The 18,779-nt window shown below is 38.2% G+C and overlaps 1 protein-coding gene across 1 annotated transcript in view; it reads right to left on the bottom strand.

The window, feature by feature from the left end:
- The window catches only part of LOC117421012 (A disintegrin and metalloproteinase with thrombospondin motifs 12-like), a 142,117-nt gene that overhangs the window by 90,793 nt on the left and 32,545 nt on the right, over positions 1–18,779 (bottom strand). The window contains exon 3 of the mRNA XM_034034852.3: positions 7,430–7,604. Coding sequence (XP_033890743.3) covers positions 7,430–7,604 — 175 coding nt within the window. The remainder of the gene's footprint in view (positions 1–7,429; positions 7,605–18,779) is intronic.

Genomic DNA, 18,779 nt, shown 5'->3' with positions numbered 1-18,779 from the left:
ATATATATATATATATATATATATATATATATATATATATATAGTTGTGACTTTCTGTTATGTAATTGTAATTATGTAACTACTTACTTTATATTTATAATTACTTTATATAATGTAATTACTTATTTTATAATTTTATATTGTAAGTTTCCCTCATTATTTGTTTTTAACTCAGCAGGAGCTTGATGGAGATCTTTGATTCATTGTTGCAAATTAATTTGTTTTCCCAAAGTAAATGTTTAGTTTAGAACAAGATTCAAAGCGCCTTGTTTCAGACAGATCTTGTGCAGATCTTATGCACCACATTTAGGCTGACTGGAATTCTGAAACAACATATTTAAGTCTATATTGCCATCTTTACTGAACTGAACTGTAATTAGAATCTAATCTCAATTATACTATAATCAAGTTCATTCTTTGGTAAAATAATTGTTCTTTTTTCCAAATGTATTATTTCAAACATGTACTATTATTAAAGGAAAGTATGCATGAATGTATTCTAAGTGCATATTCACACCTGACACTTTTCTATTGCCCACATTGCTGTTCTAAACTGCTGTTGGCTGCTCTGAAAAACACCCTAGAGCAAGTTAAGGATTTCTGTATTCCAAAAAACAGACTTTGAAAAAATGTAAAGCTCTGTGAATAGGGCCCATTTTCTGGTCAAATAGTAAAATGTAGACTTTTTTTCACAGGATGTTTATTGTAATTGCTTAGGCAGGGATGTTTTGAAAACAAAGTTGCACTCATCCCTTCATTTTTCTAGTTCAAGTACATTCTGTTGAAAATGAAAGATAATGTGGAAATGTATGTCAAATCTTAAATAAAAAAATTTAAAAAAAAACAGATGAGATAAACTGACCCTTTACTCACTGCTGAAAATGAATATTATTTAGAGAACAATCACTTGCAACCAACCCACTGAGCAACAAAGGCCCCTAACGTGAGGCTCTGATACAGATGCAAACTGATTTTTATTTGTTTCAAGTTATGGTACGATATATTTCTGATAAAAGAGATGAATGAGGAAGAAGGAATGCAAAAGAGAGAGAAAAAGGAAAATCAGATATAAGAAAAGAAAAAAAGCAGCATATTCACAAAAGGAAAATGTTGAGACAAGATGAGATGGTGGGCTAATTAAAAAAGACTAGATTTGTTCACATTTCTGCTTTTGACATTTACAGAATTAAATCAGTTACCAGTACAAGCATGCTGTAAAGTACTCCTTAGAAAACAAATACAGTAAAACAAACATTCTCAGAGGTACCACCTGGTTTTCCCCACAATTAAATCCAATGTGAGAAAATCCTATTTATATAACCTTCTGTAACAGGGCGAGGAGCCCTGTACAGTTATTTGTTTATTTATTTTTAGAACGGGGTCTCCCCCTCCGCCCCTGTGCAATTTATTGTTTGGTATGTGTTTAGTTTTATGATTAAAAAAAAAAATATATATATATATATATATATATGATGGCGTAGCCGCGTTGTTTTGTTATTGTTTTGACGGTGTAGCCAAATGTATTATATTGTATTGTTTAGTAGCGTGGATCGGAAGCCCCATCCACAGTAATTTAAAAACCTTGTGCAGAAGGTGGCCATCTCCCGAATTAAGTGATTAATTTGTTGCTAAATCGGGAGATGGTCACCTGCATATAAACCTGCAGCGCTCTCGGTTCCAGGTGGGTGTTCAGAGGAGGAGCGAGAGAGAAACTAAAATAGAAAAATATACAGGATCAGTGAAGGCGATCACCCAGTCTGACCTGGGTTTTGTTATTATTTTGTGTTTGTGATTATTTTTGTTTAAACTTTTATTTTGCTCTGTGAGCAGTGTTTTGTGTTTAAATATTTTATTCATTTTTGTATTTAAATAAACGGCGCGCAGCGTCTTTTTGCCTTCAGTACTGTCTGTGTTTTTGTTTCCTGCACTGCTAGCCTGACGTCCCCACTCACCATTCCTGTCACACCTTCACTCTTCTTCTGCTGAATTTAATGGGACATGCACTTGATTTGAGCAGCTTTATTGCTTGTGATCCCCAGGACATTCTGGAAAATGAAATGTTCCATCACAGCGGAAATTTACTGGTTAAATGTATTAAGGGCTTTCACTTTTGGGAGTATATAATTATACTTTATGATGAAAAGATTCTGGTTGGGGACCACAAACACAGTAGAAATAAACAAAAACGTTGACGTAAAGGAAGGTAAGTAAGCTGGGCTTAGCTGAGTGGGGGACAGAGGGGGGTGATGCTGGGATGCCAGAATCACTGTCGAGCCCTCTTAAGGTGTCGTGGGCTAGTCGACAAAACACAGAGGATGGAAGGTGCCCCCTTGAAGACCCCACAGAAGGGAGGCCACACTGTGGTTGATCCCTGGAGCCAGCATTATACTGCAGCCATGAACACCAGCCAGAAGGATATCTACATCATCAGATGGAAGGTAAAGTAAGCTATGTCTTAGTTGGTGCTTATTTTGGCGAGAGCCGAGTCCAATATCAGCATGAAGTTTTAACACCTACTCTCATGTAATGGAAATCATGAAACATTGTGAAACCTGATAATTGTACAACATGTTTCAGGTGGTTTTGCCACTTCATGCAATACTATACTATTTGTTTCTAATCAGCTGCATTAAACTGTGACTATATGTATGCTCCAATCTGAAAAATGCTGATCACAAATCTTTAATAAGGAGTCATGTTTAATAGTGAATCATAAAGACATACAGACCGGATCACTAACAACTATGATTTGTTTAAAGGTTAGACATGAGCCGGTAAAGAGTGTTGTAACACAATTGATATTCAACTTGCACGCAGTCATAATTGCTCACCTCAGCCTGCTCAGCGTATATGAGGCGTCGTGATTTTTTTAATAAAGTAGCAGAGTCAGCGCAAAAATAATACTTTCCTGTTAAAGGTGTGTGATTTGATACGGTAATTTGGACACAAGAGAAAAATAAATAATTTCACAGAAAAATACATATATTATCTACTAGAATGTGGTCACTATGGTCATTTTCATACTGAAAATGCTCAGTACAGGACAATTTTTTCCAAGAATTTCAAAATGAATCTGAAATTTTATTTGAACTCAATTTACATCAATATAACGTACAACCATTTTTGCCATACTTCACTATTATGCTGAATAAACCCAGAAGATACATCACTCATACAGTCAGTGTACAATGAATACATCGAGGATACTGAATGATTGTTTGTGGTATATGGTTTTTATTTGCCACAGGAGGCTGTCCCAGTAAATCACATGCCCTGAAAGCATACTTGCCAACATTTGGAAACTGTTCAGCAGGACACTCATCTCTGGGGGGGGGTCATACGCATCATACACATGGGAGGAGTCATACACAAAAAGCACTCATTATCATATAATAGACATATCCCTCCCAACTCAACACAACACGACCATCATGACAGTAAAAATAGACATATTGAAACACTTACTTTTGTATAAGTTGGTGATCAGCAGATGTGTCAGCCGCACAAAGAGCACAGCGTGTGGTTTTCACCAACTCTACTGTGCAGAATAATTTTTTTTTTCTATGGATAAATATCAGGAATTTCTTCCTATGCATCGGGACATGGGACATTTGCTAGGAAATCTGAACTGTCCCGACCATATAGGGACTGTTGGCATGTATGCGAAAGGGGCAAGTGGTTTATGTAAGGACATCCTCCTAAGGGGAATAGAAACTGTATACCATGAATGACTATTCACTATTCTGTTTATACCACAGGTATATATTTGAAATAAATAGCAACACAATTTTTACATTTCTTATATTAAATAAATTCATTTAGATTATTTCACCTGGCAGATCTTTACTTTCATTGTCAAAAGACTATGCTTTGACACGGTTTAATTTCGAACCCTGTTTATGGCTTTTTAGCTAGAACCTTGAGCTCACTCTGTCAATTTGCAGCCTCTCTGTTGTTTCGTATCATTACCAGTGTTAATGAAGGGACTAAAGGTTGTTTTCTTTACTGGGTTTTGGTTTTTATTGTCTAAGGAAACTTTCCGTTTCGTCAATATCTACTGATTTAAAGAGTAAGTAGTGGGGTTCTGAAAAATATAGTTACACGGCTCCTGTTTAAGTGACGTACCTGTAATTTTTCTTTTTATTGTTAGCATCCTGACATTTTACACTTACAACTTTAAAATCGAAATTGTCCGCTTAGTGCACTGATTATGTAAGGATTATTGCCCACATTGTCAAACAGGTAACACAGCAAACAATCCATGATGTGGTACGGAACAGAAAAGCAAGAGCACTTGTTATGTTTTTTTTTTATTATTTATTGCTCTTCCTGTAGTGATTTAGAGGACAGATCTCAAACCCCAGTACACTAGAGCAGCCATTTTGAAAAAAGCTTTGAAACAGACTTTAAAGTTATAAGTGTAAAACACTGTCAGGATGTTAACAGTGCGTTATTAGCAACACGTGGGGCCATATAACGCAAAAAAGAAAGAAAAAGGAAGATCAGATATAAGAAAAGAAAAAGCAGAACATTCACAAAAGGGAAATGTTGAGAGAAGATGAGACAGAGAGCTAGTTAAAATCTATATATGTTCACATTTCTGCTTTTGACATGTACAGAATTAAATCAGTTACCAGTACAAGCATACTACAAATACAGTAAAACAGACAATAGTCTTTGAATGATGTTCTGATCTACAGTACGTATGTTTTTTTTGTTTTTTGACCTTAACTTGTCGAAGTGGCAATATGCCAGCTGTTCCTGCATTCGCAGGGGTACCTAAACAATAATTACCTGGAGACTCCCGTGATTAAATCCAATGTGAGAAAATCCTATTTATATAACCTTCACTCTGCTTCTGCTGAATTTAATGGACCATGCATTTGATTTGAGCAGCTTTATTGCTTGTGATCCTCAGGACATTCTGGAAAATGAAATGTTCCATCATAGTGGAAATTTCCTGGATAAATGTATTAAGGGCTTTCGCTTTTGGGTGTATATATTTATGAAACATAGTGAAAAGAAAAATTACAGGTACGTTATTTAAACAGTTGTAGCAACACGTGGGGACATATAACGCTATATTTTTCAGAACCCCGCTACTTACTCTTTAAATGGTTCATTTTGGCTGGTCTCTGTTGTTTCCTACTGTTACCGGTGTTAATGAAGGGGCTACAGGCTGTACTGATAAGTCAGATCAGAAACTGTCATTTCTTGACTAAACTCGTTCACAAGGAAATCAGGGTCCAAATCAAAACAACAATAGAAATCTGAAATTTTAAAGTTGTGTAAAACCTGTCTCGGTGGCAGTATTGTTTGAACTACCGAAGCACAGCTCCTCCGACACTGGATTGGAATATAAACAAAAACATATTCTAAACTAGTCCCAGTAAGCATGTTATCCCACTTATGTTATCCACTCATGAGTGGGATAACAAAAATGTATCCCACGATAGATATGCCCACACTTGTGGTATAAACTATTATACTTTTCAATTTAGGTACATACATTGGGAATGAATATAAACCTCAGGGATGCAGTTGAAATATTGCTTAAAAAGCCTCCATCTTGTCTTCCTTTTTTCTTTTTTTTATGAGTGTGAGGGTGAGGCCCTCACTGTGATATTGTATTGTGCATGCTGTTGATCAAGTGTGTTTGACATATGACGGTGTATTGCTGTATTTAGATGAGGGCGCTTCCCTTAATGAAGTTGCCGTAGATATACATGTGGAACAAGGGTTTGTTATAGCCATATGTTCGGTAATCTTCCAATAGAATGGGGTCATGTTAATCCAGTCTTTACTGGTAATAGTTAAAGAATAATAATGGCAACGCTAATATGTAAGCAATATAATACTTTAATGATCGTTTGTGAACAAAAACGGTATGCATGCAGGTTAAACAAATACGTATAAATGAGAAGAAACATGTTTAACGTAAAGTATATGAATGTTTTATTGTAAAAGTCTAAATGTTAAATAATAGTTTATTTTTGTATAAAATGATTCCAGGTCCAAATGTTTGTTGAATAATTAATCCTGTTAGAAGTAGGCGTGGCTGGAAATTATTTAATGCTGCTGTATTTACAACCTGCTAGTCGGTGAGCATCAGTTGTTGTTTGCAAAATGTGTTTGTAGTATCCAGTGCCAAAATAAACATTTATGCCTGTGAATGCTACCAGTGACTGTTTTCACTGCGTTTTAAATACCCCTGGGTTCCTGTGAAAGTAATGTGATTGAGGGTGGCGGTAAACTTGCACCTTTCACCCTGTTACAATGAGACAGAAGATAAAGTATTTGCTCTTTCGCAGACTCCCTTGAAAACACAACCGTATTTGTAAATCTAATGAAACAACTTCCAATTCCAACTTCTGACAGAAACAACACTTAAGACAATTGTATAGTGTACTGCTTCAATCAGAGTAAACAGCATCTTGTTCTAAAAGCAGTGGTATCAGGTTTGATAAAGTAGGCGGTTTAGTTTTAAATTATGCAGATAAAAAAAGACTTTTCAGAGATAATACTGGTCCACTGATATATATTTTCCGTCCCATTGCTTGCACCCTGTGTCAGGTCTCCAGAAAGCAAGTGTGGGTACTTTTAACTTTTTTAGTGTTTTTTTTTTGTTTGTTTTTTAATCTGAGGCAAAGGTTTTTCAAGGTATTTAACATTTCTATATACAGTACAAAGAGATGTATCATGCCTATCGAATCCCAATTGTTACACATCCCTACATTCCAGCTACACGATCCTGAAATTATTTCACAACAGTTAATTTAAACTAGCAGTACCGGTATTTCATTTATTTTCTATGCACCTCTCATAACCCATGACCCATTAAATAAGTGCAACACACCCACATACACCATGGTGTCAATGCTTTGTTGCTGTATGTTATTGGGTTGTACAGCCTGCTCTCCATTTGCCTCCTGAAGATGGTTGTGTAACTATTTTCAGGCCATTAAAGGCTGAACACAACAATCCCCATGCTGCTGCTGTGTTCTATTTTGTGTGTTTTTTATGATGATTTACAATTACAGAACAACATCAAGTAAGAGGATGGGGGTAAGCAAGTTGTCTAGGTAAGCTTATTTTCAGGATAACTGGCACAGGACACACTGCAAGACCAAAAACATTAGTCTAGTTTTGTCTGCTTTAAAAGCACAATGCTGGCAGTTAATAACCAATCCTTATACCCCAAACAAATCTTTCAAAAAAGGTACACAATGAATCACTATGTAAGCTTGTTTGAACTGTAAAAGCCAAAAGGGTTAGCTTCATGCTGGTGATAAAGTTGTTGACAACATTCCAGGTAACACGGGCTGTTGTTAATGTGCAAGTAAATCACATAACCCCCATTGGGACTTGGTGTTGTTGGCACTGTGAAATCTTAACAGCATTAATTATGAAAGAAAAAAGTGTGCCTGACCTTTAAGTCCACACATCATCTTGTCTCCTGAGTCGATGTCACGTCGCTGCCTGTGGGGCGACTGTGGAAAATGCCTCCTGTAGATGACATGTGGGTGCTGCGCCCCCTCCTCCTGATGATAGTTACGAATGGGTTCAATAAAATAATGTCCATTAGATAACCTGAAGAATCCATTCTGGAACAAAGGAAGAAAATAAGACTTCTGAAGTACTTTCTCACGCTCTTTGTTTTTTACACAACAGCCATAGAAAACAAAATCACTTTTTAAAGTTCACAAAGGATCTTCAATGGTATTCCATCTGTACTGTAGGTACAAGGACAGATACAATGGTAGAATGGTAGATAATTTTTTGAGCATCAAAAAAAAGTCACCATTACCTATGTAGTATGGGCACATATTAAAAAAAAAAAAAACAAGAAATAAATGCTAATAAATACATGTATTAAATGTATTACGTATCCTTCCACTCAGAAAAAGCAGTCCCTGAGGACATATATATAAAGTTAAAACTTTTTTTTTTATTTGCCATAAACGTTAAATTGAACATTAATGCTTTCACTATGGGGAACAGCTGTCAGCAATTGTTTAGGCTCTTATGACCACATCATCATAAACCACAATGTTCCTTTCTTACAGTATGTGTTTAACCTCATTAGGATAGGCTTTAATACTGTTTGTTTGAGCAGTTTCTGCTGTGAGATAGTCCAGATGTATCCTTGATTAAATACAGTAAACAGTCCTATAAACTCCCATGAAAACCTACAAGAACCTACATACAGCACTGCTATAGATACTGACACACTTTGCTATAAACACAGCATTTGTTTGCTTCAAATGAAAACAGACAGAGAGCAGACCTCCCATGATCCTAATAACATTATTATTATTATTTATTTCTTAGCAGACGCCCTTATCCAGGGCGACTTACAATCGTAGGCAAAAACATTTCAAGCGTTACAATACAAGTAATACAATAAGAGCAAGAAATACAATAACTTTTGTTCAAGTAAAGTACAAGTTTGACAAACCACAATTCAATAATACATGTGTTCAGATGTTCTGTAATAAATAATAACTTTGTACATTGTGTTATCGCTGCTCTATTTTACAGATATCAAAGTGCTGGTATTATTGGGAAGGCGGCAGGGGCTTTAACTTTCAGCATCTAGCAACACCAAAGCTTTTTCCCAGATCAATATTACATGTATGATACAAAAAAGCTAACAGAAATAAAACAGTAACCGGATAGCTACAGAAAATAAAACAATGGAAGCATTTTCTTTACAATATTGCATTGCACATTGTCTCTGCTTTTCATTAAAAAGTAAACAAACAAATATGATCAAACTGAAAGCCTTGGTTCAACATACAGCTGGTTCATTTGTCCATCTGGGAGTGGGTGAAAGCCGGACTCAGACAAACCTGCCTGGACAGGGCACTGAAACAATGTGAAACATCTTGAAAACTATGTAACACAATTATTCCTCTATAGTTTACATAAAAAACAAAGAAATATCAGTACAGTTGTCCCACATTATACCGCCTCCCTTTATAACGCCACCCTCACATACCGCCAGCTTTTCTCTCGGAACAAATGTCACCAATAAAAAAACAGTGCTGTTTTTACCCGTTATATCGCCACCCCGCAGTCCGCCACACACCAACTTCCCAAGCCAAGCAAACGTAAATATATGCATTGTAGTTTCCCTCATTGTAGCATCAGTGAAATAATCATGGCCAATTAAAACAACAAAGTTATGCAGTTAACATTTGACTCGCTTTCCTAATTCATTGTTAACTGAACATTCATACCAATGTCCAGCGCCTCATTCTCGCAGCTGCTCTAAGTCTCCTGCGCAGAGTGCTAAGCGGGCGAAACAGTCAAAGCAGACAGAAGACATTTCCGAGTTGAAGGACCAAATGGCTCAAGTCCTGGAGTATTTGGCCAGGCAGCAGGCCCAACCCCATGCTCTGGCCCTGGCTCCGCTGCTTGCACCTGCCCCAGAACTGACCTCGCCTTTAACGGTAGTCGCCCGGGACATTTCAGAGCCAGACTTGGCTGTGGCTGTAGAAGACCAGGACACAATCTCAAATCACGGCCTCTGGGATGGTAGCTCCTTCCCTCAAGATGAGGAGGAAGGAGATGTTCAGGAGCTAACCTTCGGGACAGGTCCCCACTCCGAGGCAACCTTAGATACTGGGTTTTCCCCTCTTCCAAGCTCGATCCCGGCGTTTATGGAGCGAGCCTCCAAGTTCCTCCAGGTACCTTGGGCGGCAGTGCCCGAACCGCGCTAGTCCGTCTTCAGGATGTAGGCTTCATTGCCCCGCCTTCAGCCATTCCCGGCGTTCCCTGATTTCCTGGAACAGGTATGGTCCTCTTGGAACCACCCGGCCTCTGCGCCGAGTGTGGTGAAACAAGCAACCCCGCTGGCTTCTTCAGTAAACGATTAACCAAAGTATAAATGCAGGTCTACTCTGGAAAAACCTTACTGCTATCTGACATTGTTAAGAAGAGTTCTAGAAAATACTTTCATCACATACCTGCTACACCAACCACAAATTGAGTCTGACAGTGGTTAACGTTATTGGATTCCAAAAATGTTGATTTTGTAAATGTCTACACCAAAATATATATATATATATATATATATATATATATATATATATATATATATATATATATATATATATATATATTATTTTACTTCAAAGGCAGTAGACTAACTTGCTTGAGAAATGTGTACCAGATTGATTTCTGGCCAAATCCCAGTCTAGCTGCAATCAATCTTAAAGAAGGCCTTCAAACTAAGAACTCACAAGACAGCCCTTGATAGGAGGTAACCCTGGGACACGTACAGGGATATATTACTGTACTGCAGTTTCCAATTAGTGCTAGTTATATCACTGCTACACAGAACCCTGACAGACTACTAAACACTGTTATCTGTTCCTTAAATAATAATCCAGCTCAGTGAATGCTGTCACATATATTGACATTTTAAGATTGCATGACAATATTACCAAATACAGCAATAGCTCAGAGATTTATATTACTCTCCAGAACCTTCAAATACCAATAAAGACAAAATAGTAGGTCATTCAAATGTAGGTTTTTGCAAAAGGAACAGGTTCATGATGTTTCAATAAGGATCCTGAGTCAGTTTAAAACAAATAGGTAATTTTATTTCTGAAATGATCAAATAACGATAAATGAAATGAATACCAAATTCACTACAGCACTATTTTAAATATACACTGCATATTTGATCCAATTTAACTGTGATTCATAGGTTTCTTAATTGGCAATACATTTCAGCATTTTGTTTTTATACTTTCTAGGTAAATAATCCAGGCTCATTTTTTTCTTAAAGTGCAACCAAGCCATTTACAGCAGTTTGTCGCACAGAATGGACCATTGTGCATTAAAAATAGTTGTGTCATGCAAAACATAATTATTGTATGATCAATCACAAAGTGTGCATCCTACAAAGTTTCTAGCAAAGTATTAATTTATTTTAATTTCCAATATTTTTTTTTTATGCCTTTCTTTAATAATATCTAAGTTTTCAAAGAGCACTTTATTCTACTGCTAATTCTACCAACTTTCTTTCTTGGGTGTCTCTTTCTTTGCCTTTTTTATGCAATGTAATTCTCTACACTTAGAACTTGCATTCGTATTAGTGTACTATATAATAAGTAAAAAAACTAGTAGACAAGTAAGCCATAACACAATAAAATCCTGAAATATTAGTTGGGAGAAAACAAGATGGCACCCACTTCAATTTCCACAGTTGCTAACAGACACTCTTTAATCTTCTTCACAAGTTAAGCAGCCCCTCCAGACCTACCTCCTCAGCAGTGCCTTGTTGTGGGATTTTATCATGCCTCTTAGCTATTGCATTTCCTGCATCTGCCATTGCCTGAACCAACTATAAAATTATAAATAAAATAGTATATGGTGCTGAATATGATACAAGCAGATGTGTACTCAGCTGCAGTAAGCATGATTTGACCTCATGGAGTGGAGATAATTTACTCCAAAAATAAAAATAAAATAAAACAGGCCTTTAGCATATCAGTTAATATACAGAACAGAGGCTGTAGTCTGAGGCAAAAAACAGAAACTAGTTGCCACAATGGTGTACAGAACTCTCCATTGCAGGTCCCCTACCTTCTTCTGCAGTGATGGCTTATAGACACCACCAGGCAGGTGAGAGAGTCTTCTACCCCCAGCTTCTCACGCCAGTGTGTGGAAGATCCTTTAAAGGAGTCGTAGTGTCTGATGTTTACACAAGCCCTATAGACACCTTTCTTCTCAATTGCACTGAATTGAAAGCTGCCCTTGTCCCAAAGTGAAGCAGTCTCCCTGGGGTGTCACTGCACTGCTCTACAGCCGGCTCAGCCTGCAGCTCTAACATTGGGGCCTCTAACTCCAGGCTGCTGACCCCTGTGACCCCTGTGAAAAAAACCCTTAACACAAGCATTAAAAATCCCCTAATAGAACCCATGCAGAACTGTCATGTCCAGCTTCTCCACTGCCATTTAAAGAGCGGTCTTGTCTAATTTAGCCCACCTACCCTGGAAAGGAATGTGAAGACCAGAACTTGCTAGGGGAGGTCCTCAGGCACGTACAGCAGCCTCTGTAGAGACTGGAGTGTAAATGCTGCCACCCTGCTACAAACATCAATGAAACCCTGTCCCCCCTCCTCAACTGGGAAATACAGCACACTTTGTTTTTCCTGTGCAGCCCATCCCAAATAAATTGCAATACGGTAAGTTTCTTTTATCAGCAACACAGCATTGAAGTGACCAGGTTACTGATCACTAACACTATAGAAGAGTTTGGTGATGAGCCACTTCCAGCTCTGCAGCCTGCCCTTCATCTGAGTAAGCACTCCATCCCAATTATCTTTAGCTGCTCCTATCCCATCTACATACACTCCCAGATATTTATACACGTTCCTGTTCCATTGTAATCCTACTGGTAAACTACATTATCTATGTTTTAATGTAAACTAGAAGTGGGAGACTTCAAACCAGGCTCCAATTTGATGCATCGATCCACCAATATATAATCGAAGTTTGGGAAATGCAAGGGACGGGTGATCAATAATCAATGCATCGACTAATTGTTGCATCTCTGTTGGTATTTCATTTCTGTGTTTTGCTCTGTAAAAACCCTTAGTGTTTCTATAGAGGTAACAAATGTAAACATTTTCTTAGAAACAAAGTTAATGCATTTAAGATAACTGATATTTCATACCTTTATGGTGCTCTTTAATGGGTGTTTTCTATTTCTTCCTAAAATGGTTTACTCTGTTCAACACATTGAAGTTCCCAAATGGATTTCGTGCAAATCGACATGCTCCATTGCTACCCTCAATAGCATGGTTACAAACTAAACGTCTAAACGTACCACCGGCATGCATAATACTCTGGTCCATATACATAGTTTTCTCTAACTTAGAGATGCTACTGTAAAAAATTGATTTTTAGTGATTTTTTAATAGAAAAAAATCCCACTGAAAAATGCTTGGTCCTGAAAGGGTTAACGTAAAAATGTACACTGTGCTTCTGAAGTATTGGTCTCCCCATACTAATTGGTTGCACTGCTAAAATTAAGATTCCCTGAAGTTGGCTTTTCTTTGATATAAACATATTGACATAATTCAGATTTCAGTAGCTCCTGCACTCTGCTGTTTTGCAGTTTAGAATTACAGCACATTACACTAGCCTGTCTACTGGAAAATCTTAGTCATGTTTTCTTTGTTCATCATTAAGCATGTTATGTATAATCTATTTATGTATCCATATTTTTTATCTCCATTTATGAACTGTGACAAAGCTTGTTCTTTCTCTGTGACTTCGTCATTTTTCTCTGGATCTTTAACACAGTCTTCAGTGTAAGCAGCACTCAGTACCAGTCAGTGGGTTTTAAACTGGGCGGTACCTGTATGTTTATTATTATAGTGAGCACCCATTGGAAAAGGTTAGGTGTATTCAAAATAAAACAAAGCAAAACAAAAACCTAAATCTGTACTGGAGCGCTAACTGAACCTTCAAACAATTCCTAACTATCAAGCAGACAGCTAAGCCATTTACAGGTTTAACAAAACAATGTTCCAATGAACACAGATGACATATTTTCCAATTGCTCAAACCTTCTCTTGTAGTCACTGGGTCTACACACACAGCCCCTACACAGAGACCCTGTCTTCATTGTCAGCCCTGTTTATATACCTGCCTGCTTAATTACAGGCAGGTGTCCCTCAGGAAACTCAGGGTTTCTGATACTTGCCAAGAGGCATTCTGGGAAATGTAGTCTTGGCCCCTTTCCTTAAACGCCCAGGACTACATTGTCCTTTTTCAGTTACTTCCTTTTCTTTACTCTAAAGAGTACTCTGCATTATTCTGTGTCTTATATTTAATTATTATTTATTTATTTGGCAGATGCCTTTATCCAAGGTGGGTTATATATCTTCCCTCAATATCTTTTAGTCTGTTGAAATTGGAGTCAGTGATATTGTTTAAAATGTTGTCATTACTACAGTGATGCTACAGACATCTAAAATTGCTCAGCCATTTATTCACAATTGCACGGAAGTCAAGTTACTGAAGCAGATAACAGCTGTGCTAGGCTCAGGTGTTTTGCAAATATCTCTGAAAACAGATCTGTCATCAATGTTCTTTTATATCTACCTTAATTCTAAATGCAGACATTGAATAGTATAACAACTATAGAGACAGAAGCTTCTTGTCTTGAAAGAGAAATCTGTCTTAAAATGCAGCTGATATTTGGGTTACTTTGGGGTGAGGATAGTTTGTTTGTGGCACAAGTATAAAAAGTCCTATTTTGCTTTATTAACCATTCATTCAAAAGTACTGTGTAAGTACAATATTATACACTGTTTAAAGATTGAAAGGCCCACCTACTGTACCTATGAATCTATGCTTTGTTGTGAAATACAAAAAGTTACACAGATACATGATAAAAGTTTAGTTAACCCCGTCCCCTCACCGCATCACTATGGGCCCAATTTTGATAACACGGTGGCAAGCGTAAGGGCAATGCTGAAAGTCACTGCTGTAGCGCTGCAGAGTGGTCTGTCCCAAGAGAGCAATTGTGATCAGAATAATTCAACACCAGGATGCTCAGCAATGTTGAATTGAGATAAAGAATAAGCAGTGCTAGCTCAATGTTATCTGTATCCACCATGGAAGAGACACCATCGCAGCATGAAGTTACATTTGGCAGCACATGAGCAACTCAGACAACGAAAGGAATGCTTCACACCACAGGACTAGATATTTTTGCAGGAGGCTGAAGCAAGGAGAATAAAATTATATGGCAAAAATTGCTGACCTGAGGACTGTATTGTAGTCTACTGCCTGACTGATCCAAACATCTGAAACGCAATTTAACATTTTAAATGTACGCCCAATGACAGATTGAGCAGAGGTGATGATTATACATGTGTTCAGCAGGAGTACTTGGGTTGCAAGCCACGAACACATTGTCCTGCATGCTTCACTGAAGCTGCTGTAACTTCATGTGCTGCACCATTTACACCCGACTGTACGTGTCCATTATAAAAAACAGTTATGTCTGATGCCGTATGGTGAGAAGATCTGCCTTATAATTTAAATCCAAACAAATTCAAATAATGAAATTGCACATCATAACTTTTAAAGTATTTTTTAAAACGCTTACAGTATACATATAAATGCTGAACAAAGGTAAAAACATGCACCAATCAGCAGCTACACTGACATCTGTTTCATCCAATGGAAGCACCAAAAGTTTTTTTGCTCTTGTTTGATTGGGTGATTCAGATGACTTTGTCTCAACCCCTCATTCTCCCCTGATGATTGACTCGAGGAGGGGTGAGGATGGACTCGAGGAGGGGTGACAACTGACTCGAGGAGGGGTGAGGATGGACTCGCAGAGGGGTAACGACTGGGGATGTGCTAAAATGGACATCGTACGACTGGCTAATACCTACAGTAGCACCTACAGTCCTCTCAAAGGAACCAGTTAGTGCAGCTGTGACTTTTAATGCAACAAGCAATGTGTTATATCTTCCCGTACCTCTTTCCAGATCTGTCTGCAGTAACTGGCAGATATCAGCTATAATTTGCTTGTTAGTCAGAGACAATGTCTGCATTCGCTGTCTCATAGGCGTATGTAACAGGATGGCTGGTTGGATAGAGACTTGGAGACAGTAACTGCAGTTTTTTTTTTTTTAAAAATTTAGTCGTTGCCAATTAGTTTTTATTATGTTCTCCCCAATTTGAAATGCCCAATTATTTTTTAGGCTCAGCTCACCGCTACCACCTCTGCGCTGACTCGGGAGGGGCGAAGATGAACACACGCTGTCCTCCGAAGCGTGTGCCGTCAGCCGCCCGCTTCTTTACACTCTGCGGTGAGCCGAGGACACCCTGGCCGACCTAACCCTCCCTCCCCCCGGACGACGCTCGGCCAATTGAGCGCCGCCCCCTGGAGCTCCTGTCCACGGTCGGCTGTGGAATAGCCTGGATTCGAACCGGCGACGTCCAGGCTATAGAGCGCATCCTGCACTCTAGCGAGTGCTTTTACTGGATGCGCCACTCGTGAGCCCCAGTAACTGCAGTTTTTAAGCGCTGGGGCGCATGTTTATTAAACAAAAATAATAAAACAAAACGGCTCACAGATCAAAATAAAGGTTGAATCACGTACCATAAAATGAACAAACAAAATGAATCCTCACCCAAGCAGTACTATCACGGTGAGGTTGCAAACAAACATTCAGGAGCATGTGTCTCTCCCAGGCAGTTCCAAACAATGGAGCTCCTGCCGTTCTTAAATACCATGTGGCAGCGTTGATTGACAATTAATAATTCAATTCATTCTGCACATGTATTTGGCACAAACACACCCAAAACAACCAGGGCTGGAACCTGAACTTCCACATGATAACTGCATCCTAAATGTTTAAAGCCCAGGCAAATTGTATTACAGTGTTCAGATAACCAGTATACCAAAGAGACATGCAGTATTCTTGCTTATATAATACTGAGACCTCTGATACCGTTGTTTTGCTGAATTTCTTCCAATGTCATTCAATTAGTCCCTGTTCACAAAAATGTTTTTTTAACGACCATGTTTATAAACATTCTCTTAGGTAAACAGCTCTTTGAAAATGAAAATGTAATGAACGAAAAGCTGTCCCTAACAAACCAATCTTTGAGGTTCTGTGAATAGGGCCCATTATTTTCTAAAACTAAGCAGCTTATAAAAGAAAATCAACCGATTATGATAGACACATGGAGATGTATTTTTTTTTTCATATCCCGAATGCGTAGACACATCTCCACTTCTGAGCCTGCAGCCACATCACCATAGATTCTGATCATGTCAGACCTCAGAAGCAAAGAAGGTTGAGTCAAGGAAAATCAAAGAGCTGCAATAAGTGGTAACATTGGTTGGAGGCACCTCTGGGCCAGAATGTAACCAATACCTTACCATAGGAGGTATTTGGTCAATCAGATGAGACAAACCAAAGGTCTTGTATGCTCTGTGGACATTAAAAAAGATTCTGTAGCAATTTAAATGTTAAATTATATATATTTTAGTGAAGATAGTGGCTTCGTAGCTTAGCTAAACTCCTCTTCACTTCTGATACTCTCAAATCAGGTCATTAAACTTTCTGCTTGCTATATCCCAGTTGCTGTATCCTCTATCCTGCTCAATTGTCATGGGTGTGCAGCATATGTTGTCCTGCATATGAACTCAGCATATTTTAAAACACTCACACAAGCATACACTGTACTTGACAGACAAACAGAATAAAGTCAACAAAGTCTTTCCTTTTCATTCAAAGCCTACTCTGAGGGGTAAAAAAGAAAGTTTCTACAGACAGGGACACATCTAAACATGTATCTTCATCTAAAGAGGAAGCAAAACAGTCCTACAGTCCTCTCAAAGGAACCAGTGGCAAATTCATTTTGCAAAACATTTTCTGCAACTGCACTGTATCATAGCCCCAGGACTCTGTTCCAATCAAAACATATTAACAGGTCAACATATTTGCAATACTGCTGTACAGCTGTTTGCATGCTTGACACTACCAGATCAATTCAATGACAAAATAGTATAATACATAATTAGCTATGTAATCTATTAATGTAATTACAATTATGGGATTTGCAATAGTTTGTGATGCATCATTGGACAATGGAAATAGCCTAACCCTTTGCGGTCTTATGTCGGACCTGGTCCGACACTGCAATTTTCCCTTTCCAGTCCAATGTCAGACCCTGTCCGACATCATTAAAAAGACGCAAAAAACAGGTCTCTAGTCGTTTTTTCTCCAGAAAAAGCCGAGAAAACCATTCAATGGCCGAGTGAGATTGATAGGAGCTGGGAAAAAGCGGGAAAAAAAGGGCCATATCTCATGAATACAGATAGACCCGACACCACATAGATAACACGGAAATAAACAAACAAGATAGCTGCTTCCGCATCCAGCGCTCATAGAACATCACAGACATTTGCAGAGCTTTTTTAGATGTTATTGTAATAAAAAAATGACTTGGATCGCATTATTGAGGAGTTTGGTGATAAAACGAGTGATCAGGAGATGATTTATCGGTATGCACTACTATCAAGAGGTATGTGAAAAAAACAGCGAACGAGGGGTGTGGCGGGGCTGGAGATGCAGTACTGAGTGTCCTGTTGATATGCAGTGCCTTTTAAACCTGTTTTACTGTGAAAAAAAAAAAACGTTTAAACAGCGCGTCTAAAATAAACTGCATGTGTGAAAATAAATTGGACCTGATGCGCCTGAGATGCACTGAATAAATGGATCGCAAAGGGCTAAAATGTACAGTGTAGCTGAATATGAACATAAAAGGTAAAAACATAAAAAGCTGTTGGCCGAAACAATGGATCTAACGGTCACAGGGGCCATGTATACAGTGCTACCCCGTTATAACGCAACCTGTTATAGTGCGGAATCAGTAATACCATGGTAAGGTGGCTCCCATTTCCCCCACAATGCAATTTGACTTGCAAACGTTGGTTGAGCATTCCAGATATACAGTACAAAGCATGGCAGACCTCAAATAACCTAAATATTTCTCTGTTAAAATGAAACTCAAGCAGCAGTTTCAAAAGATATACATGTTGCAGAATCTACATTGCGTGGATAGCTAAAAGACAAAGAAAAAAGAAGAGGTTTTCTTCATAAGATTGACCCCAAAGAGGGCTGCTCTAGGAAAAAAAATCAGTGCTAAAGTGTGAGACAAGCTGCTGTGTGAAGGTGCTGCTGTGTGAATGTGCTGCTGTGTGAATGTGCTGCTGTGTGAATG

This window comes from Acipenser ruthenus, chromosome 1, assembly GCF_902713425.1.
Source record: "Acipenser ruthenus chromosome 1, fAciRut3.2 maternal haplotype, whole genome shotgun sequence".
Lineage (NCBI taxonomy): Eukaryota > Metazoa > Chordata > Actinopteri > Acipenseriformes > Acipenseridae > Acipenser > Acipenser ruthenus.
Note: the sequence above shows the minus strand (reverse complement) of the source record. Positions and strands in the feature narration are given on the sequence as shown.